General features: G+C 41.9%; 1 protein-coding gene across 3 annotated transcripts in view; it reads right to left on the reverse strand.

The window, feature by feature from the left end:
* LOC310768800 (interferon-inducible GTPase 5-like) overlaps positions 1-6,013 on the reverse strand; it is a 105,191-nt gene extending 99,178 nt beyond the window's left edge. The window contains exons 1-3 of one of the 3 annotated variants that reach the window (XM_083627593.1): positions 5,629-6,013; positions 5,349-5,478; positions 1,303-3,600 (exon numbers count right to left, since the gene is read on the reverse strand). In XM_083627593.1, coding sequence (XP_083483719.1) covers positions 2,307-3,572 — 1,266 coding nt within the window. In that variant the 5' untranslated portion in view covers positions 3,573-3,600; positions 5,349-5,478; positions 5,629-6,013 and the 3' untranslated portion in view covers positions 1,303-2,306. Of the gene's footprint in view, positions 1-1,302; positions 3,601-5,348; positions 5,494-5,628 lie in introns of those variants that run through there. The other 2 variants (XR_014551375.1, XM_083627592.1) reach the window with 2 other exon arrangements.
* Between the last annotated feature and the right edge of the window lie 971 nt (positions 6,014-6,984).

The raw sequence follows: 6,984 nt of genomic DNA on the forward strand, positions 1-6,984 counted from the left end.
GATGGGCAGGGTACAAATAATAAAATTGCTGTCATTTTTGTTGTTGCATTTCCTTCTGCCTCTTTCCCACAGCAACACGCTACCCACCTACCCACCAAGCTTCGGTTTCCTGACTCCTGGTTTCCTGACCCCCGGACTCTTAGTTCCCTACTCCCAGTTTCCTGATTCGTGGACTCTTGACTTCCTGACTCCTGGACTGCTGATTCCTGCTTCCCGTCCTCTACCCCTGTCCCGACGTACCGAGCCAGGACTCCGACTGCCTGTAACCCGGACCGTGACAGTGTTTCGCTATTTGTCAGTAAAAACTATATTACTTTGTCTGTTTCTTTGTGTTGGCAGCCAGTGGGGGAACATTTCAACCTCCAAGGCTTTCAGGCTGTAAGGCTTTACAGAAAAGTTGCATTCTGAGGAGGGCTAAACTCATTCCACAAATAAGAGCTGGTTGCTGACTCCCAGCTTGATGCATAGCCGATGCATAGCCGATGCATAGCCATCTCTTAGTGTAGCTGCTAGTAGCTGTCAGTGTAGCCCCCTCCGACAGCTGGAAAAACTTGGATTTTTATCTCAGCAGCTGGTAAAATCATGTATGGACTATAACAATCTCAAAAACAATTGGCTAGTGCTTGGAATGAACAAGTTCAATGTGCACTGAATTAGTTTGAAAAACATCTGAACTACATGTGAAAGTAGTTCCCATAATTGCTAGGTAAACTGAACATGACTTGAGTTGATGTTGGGGCAAAATGAAGAATGATTTCTGGCTCATCTTAAAATTCATTGCCACTTTCTAAATGTTTTAGAGTATTTATACAAAAAAAATTTGGGGTTTTTCTCAAAAACCAAGAAACGAAAAAATAAAAATAAAAAGCACATGTCCCTCAAAAACAAAACAAAACAAAAACAAAGAAAGAATAAGAAACACTGATCTAGAGTGATTTGTGGCAGGAGGACACCCAAAACTCCCTCTACTCCAACTATGTTGAAGATGAACCCGTCTTTCTATGTTTCATAGCATCCTAAAATACAAGGAAATTTGTGGGTATGTGTATGCTTACTTCCTGAGGAAAAACCCTCCCCAAAGGCTCAGGCTTCCCCTACCCACCCACCCAGCTGGTGAAGAAAAGAAAAGATTAATCATTACAACAAGGAGGCTGAGAGAAAACAGGCTTGTGGTTCAGGTTAGGACAACTAAATTTGGACCGTTGTCTACAGCTTTCCCATGCATGGATTAAATGATTTTTTAAAACAAAAATTAGAACAGTTGGGGAAATAATTGCAGTAGGGAGGATTGAGAAAAAAAAATTTCTTAAAATTTTAATATTTATTATTTCATTGAGATTAAGTAAATAAGGGAAAAGGAAAGAATAGCAATCAAAGGAGGCAGAGAATACATTAAAACATTTTTAAAAGCAGCAATAACAAAATAACCATAAAATATACTAAAAGCTACAAAACTATATAGTATATTTTTGCATGGATAAGCATGTCTCACAGGATCCCACCCAAGACGATATCTGTGTTAGATCTTGTTTAATTTCAACTGCTTCAGATTTTGATATCTCCTCATTAAGATCAGTAACTTTTTGATCCAGGGCTGTAATTTTAAGATTCTCCTTTGCTAAATTATCCTTCAGATATTAATTCTGCATCACAATTAACTTAGGCGTATCAGCAATAGAACTCTCTGAAGCCGTTTCTCTTCTCTTCTTTTCTCCATTCTTTATGTTTTGCTGCTGCAAATTTGCTCCATGTCGGAGGGGGAGACATCCATCGCTTTAACACTGACAGGTAGGAGATAAGAAACCTCTAAACTGGATAAAAATTGCCCAGGCAGGCTACTGATTAAGCGTTGTTACAATAGGGCTGCCATATGTATGGGATTCGTCCGTTGGAAGTAGTGTCCAAGCAGAATTCTTGAAAATTGGTAAAAATGTTTGTGAAATGTCAGAAGTGTTGATTTTTTGAGAAGATTTCCTATAAAATAGCTCAAGAACTTCTTTTGTTTTGGGGAGATTTTGCCAAAAAAAAGCTCATCAACTTTGCCCCCCCAACCTCATATCTATAACTTTGCCCCCCCCCAATAAGCGAAAAGCTCAACAACTTTTGTCTCCAGATTTTCACTTTTTGAAATATGGCAACCCTAGAAGTGCTGAGCTGAAGAGTAATAAAGGGAGCATGCTAGGATGCCATGTTGCAAAACCAGAAGACGAACTTGTGAAGAAAGCAATTGGTTGGTGCTGTGGTAGAAAGATGAAATAATGCATGTTGTACCTGGATGTCTCTTCCCAGGTAGCTGTATTGGCTGTTTACTTGGGTTTCTCAGGCTCAGCAGCCTTTGCCAGAACTTTCTCTGCATCTTTCACAGCATTTTCCAGGAAATTCTTCAGCAAGTAGAACGTGGTAGCAAAAGAACTGCCCCCACCATAGAGAGACCCCAACACAGGTATGAAATCCAGAACCACCTCTACCACTCTGATTGCTCCCCACATTGCTGATCTCTTCAAGATATCCATGACAAATTCTGTTGTGATCATACCGGTGCTTGGGGTATGTTCAATAGCAGATTTCAACTCCTCAACAGGTTTCCCCACACGATTTGCTAGTATATTGAGGGAATTTTCATCCAAGCCAAAAACTTTGCAGATATCCCTCATTGTCACAGCCACAATGGCAATGTCACAACCAAGCGAGAGGAATGGGAGAGGAATCAACCCAACAGAACAACTCACCATGGCTTTTTTCCATATCAGGCTCTCCATAGCAGCCTTTTTCTTTTTAATGCTATCTTTTGTTAAAATTGGAAGAGACATAATTAAAACATCTCTCTTGATTTCATCCTGTTCCTTTTCAAAGGTCTCTTGAAGCAGGGGGAAATCATACTTGCTCAAATCCCAATTCGATATTAGAAAGACCCTTGGAGAAGACTCACCTAATGCCTTCAATTTCTCATAGCTATCTTTCCGTATAATGTCAAGAGTATTCTCCTCACACAGCATCTTCTCATGGATGTCCCCCTCATAGATGCGTTTTGACCACCTGTAGTTTTCTATATCGATATCCACTTTGCTGCGCACATAGTAGAATTTCTTCTTATTTTTACGGATCTCAAGAGCCAATTTGGTTTCCTGTTTAGTGAAGCGATCTGAGGTGATGATGATGAAAAAATCATACTTGCTGAAATTGACCTTCTTTAAGTATTCCTCTGCATTAAATTCATTTGTTCCAATTCCTGGTAGATCCCAAATTTTGACTTTGGGGAATGTGGGGTGTGTATATTCTTGTGGCACCATTGTTGTTTCTGTCACCCCCGTCAGAGCTGCACCCTCTTCATGGTCTTTCATTCCCCGCAGAGCATTGACAAAAGATGATTTCCCGACACCAGATCTTCCTGTGATGGCAATTTCCAACGTGACATTATTTAATAAATTTGACTCCTCTTTAGCTTCAGCTGAAACAGCTTCAAATGTTTTTCTCTTAAAAGCAGACTTCACTTGAGCAAGGTCCATTCTTATGATTTCTGTTGTTTCAACATATTGTTTTTCTGTTATTTCTGTTGTTACAGCAGGATCCATGACAGTGATTCCTTGTGGCTCAGTTTATCTGAGAAAGAGAAGAAAACTATAATAGTTAAATGATAGCCTTCAACACACTTTTATGGACATATTTACAATCCATGGTTTATGGGGGAAAATCAATTTACATAGGACATATCTCTAAGACCAGTGGGTTGTTTGAGCAGCAGTTGGTAGTATTTCAATAAAGTGAAGTATTGTGCCTATTGTCAATCTCACAAAAATCTATATGTGCATGCATTCACACAAAACCCTTAAAACATGTTTATGTGGGATGTGGATCTTTTTTTGAACTCAAATTATTCATTCCTCTAGAGATGTGTCTAAAGGAAGCATTTACACCCCAATAAAGAGTCCCTTTTTTTGGATAAAACTTTGGATAAAACACTTCATAAATAAATAAGTCAATGCACTGTGCATATCCCTCGTATATTCTGGCCAAGTCTTGCCCTGCCACTTTTACAAAAGTCACCAATAAAAAGAATGTTCTTAAAAATGTCATCAAGGTTCAGGTGAAAAAAAGGAGCCAGATGGTTGAAATAAGTGATGCAGAAAGAGCCCAGAAATATTTTTAAAGGGCAATGCTCAATACTGGGGGAAATATCCACACTGAGCTCTTTACTCAGCGATGACTCACTGAAATTAATAACCATGCCTAAGATCCATTAATTTTAATAGGTCTACTCTGAGTAAATGTTAGTTGAAGACAACCCATTATCAGCAACATTATCTTGTCCTGAAAGCTATATACATATAACGGATAAATAAATAAATGAAATACAGCTATAGGAAAAAAGCTATGAGAAAGTCACAGAATCATAGAACTGTAGAGTTGGAAGGGACCCTGAGGATCATCTAGTCCAACCCCCTGCAATGCAGGAATATGCAGCTGGTCCATACAGGGATCGAACCTGCAACATTGGTGTTATCAGCAACATGGTCTAACCAACTGAGCTATCCAGGCTCATCAGGAAGCACCTGCCCAGAACCAAGAGAAGCTCCAGCATCTTCTGCCCTGCCCCAAACCCTTGCCATGCAGTTTTTCTAATCAGAAGTGGTGCAGAGATACCATTTTTACACACCAGCAAGTGCTGGGACGCAGCCGTGTTCCTGCTGCTTTCTTGTAGGGACTGGGGTGTGTGTGTCTGCAGAGGGATATATTGAATTAACACGCAAAAGGGTGGCATTGGCTTCAGGGCAGTTACTTAAATCTCTTATGCTTTGCTTGTGCACTAAGGGGCAGCCCCGATGGTCTCTGCCTCGTCAGCACTCAGGGCATTGTTTGCAGAATAGAAGTTGCTGTATTCCTCTGTTCTGCACCCCATTCCCCGCTCTGATAAAGCGGGTGGGGCCATGAACTGCATTGCAATGCTAACAGACGCCTTTTATTAAACTCGTGGGGGGGGGGACACCCTTATAGCAGCACGAGCTCTGCTTGCTCCCTAGTGATGGCATGTTATTTATTCCCTTTGCCGCGGGGAAGAAGGGCAGCCTTCTCCAACATCATTGTTAACAATAATATTATTGTTAATAATATGATATGATATGATATGATATGATATATGATATCACAATAGCTATAATGTAATGGTTAACATAATAACAATAATAATGTAAAAAAATAACAATAAAAAGGTAAAAGGTAAACAACAACAGCAACAGCAATTGTTTCTGCCACCCCCACCAAGCAAGGAGCTCAGAGTCTCCTTTAACGCAAACAAGCTCAAAAAGAAACGGAAATCATTCAAGAACGAGGAGAAAAGTTCAACTACTTACCTGCTGCCGGATCGATTTTTTGCAGCCAAGCTCAGTAGTCTTTGCTTCGAGGTTTCTCGCGCTTTTCTCTTACCTTCTCTCATTGTGTGCCTCTCTTTTATACCCTCTCTCCCTCCTGATCATCACACTTCTAAAAGCAAAAAAGAAAGCGAAGGTAACCAGCGAGGATGAGATAAGATCGCAACAAACAGCCGAAGCCGCATTCCTGGCCAGAGGGAGCTCCAAGCAGCCCGTTTGCCAGCGGGGATGCTGCCTTTTCTGGGAAATCCCAAAGGATCACCTGTGGAAACATCGCATGGAAGTAATCCTTCACCTCTGCTGTTGTTGCCTCTGTGCCAGTCTCAGCAGCACCTGAGTTTTTTGCAGCGTGGCATTGAAGAAAGAGGACTACGCAGAGCTCAGCCTTCCTACTACTGCAGTGTAGAATATTTGCAAAGGAAATATTCCTAGATTTTTCCTAGAAATTTCCTAGATTTTTTTTAAAAAAACCTTCTAGTTAATAAGTTGCATTCATTGGTGTGCTCTGAGCATGAGTAATGTTGGATAAAATCCTTAGGCTGGGGTGTAAATGGCAGGCTGGGGGAGCAGAGCAGTGCTGTGAGGAAAATTCGGCTGATCAGGGCATGTGGCGTCCATGGTTGCACAACCAGACCAGCATCTGCAGTACATCAGATGCGCACTGGGCACAGACTTATTAATATAAGAATGCAATGACAACAAGGTTCTGCCTCATATCTGAAGTGTGTCAAGTTCTTTCTTCCAACCTGCTCTCGTCATAGACCTCTCCTGTTATTTGCATTAAAAAGATGGAGGGGGGGGGTTGGCAGTGAAAGGATTTCATTAGCATGTGCAGAGATACCGTACTTTGTTCTGCTTAGGGAACCCTTTCAACACTAACAGGAGAGAGTGTGAGCAGCTGAAGTGAGAAGACAAATTATCCTATCCTCAAACAATTGTTTGTCAAGGATCTCGAGGAGCAAGTAAGTCTTAAGAGAGGTCCTTCAAAGTCCTTCCCTCACAGCCTGCTTTCTCCTTGCTCAGCTGGCAGGCTTGTGATCCCAATGATGTTTGATCTCCTGCTGATCTGAAGCTTTTCCCTAAGATTAATAGCAGCATTGCGGGGAGAGGGATTATCATCAGAATCATGGGATGGGGAGGGAAAGTTTCAAACTGCCTGCAAACCCCTTCGGTGCTGATGAGTTGACTGGGGAGCCTCTGAGAGTGCTTAAAAGGAGGCTGGACAGCAGAAGTTAACAGTTATCTGAAGCCCACCATCCCCCTTTGCCCATGAAACTAGGCAAACTATCTGGAACCTCCCCTTCTCCCACCTCCAAGATGGCTGATCAGTGGAAAGGTACATTGTAAGCCACATAAGACTACGCAGTGGGACAAAAGCAGTCTGAGGGGTGCAAATGGCATGTTTCTGAAGCAAAGTTAGAAAACCTCCCTCTCTCTCTGCCGAGCAGTGGCAAGAGCCTGTGGGGTTGCTGGCATGCACCCAGGGTCTGTGGTCCTTTGGAGAACTGAGACACGGCAGGGGGGTCTTTTGCCACCACTTATGGGATGCTGTCGAGCTTCCTGAATAATCTAGCTGAGGATGCTGAAAGGGTTCGAAAGAAAGCCCTAGGACTGGAAG

The sequence above is a fragment of the Podarcis filfolensis genome (genome assembly GCF_964270895.1).
Source record: "Podarcis filfolensis genome assembly, chromosome: 8".
Classification (NCBI taxonomy): domain Eukaryota; kingdom Metazoa; phylum Chordata; class Lepidosauria; order Squamata; family Lacertidae; genus Podarcis; species Podarcis filfolensis.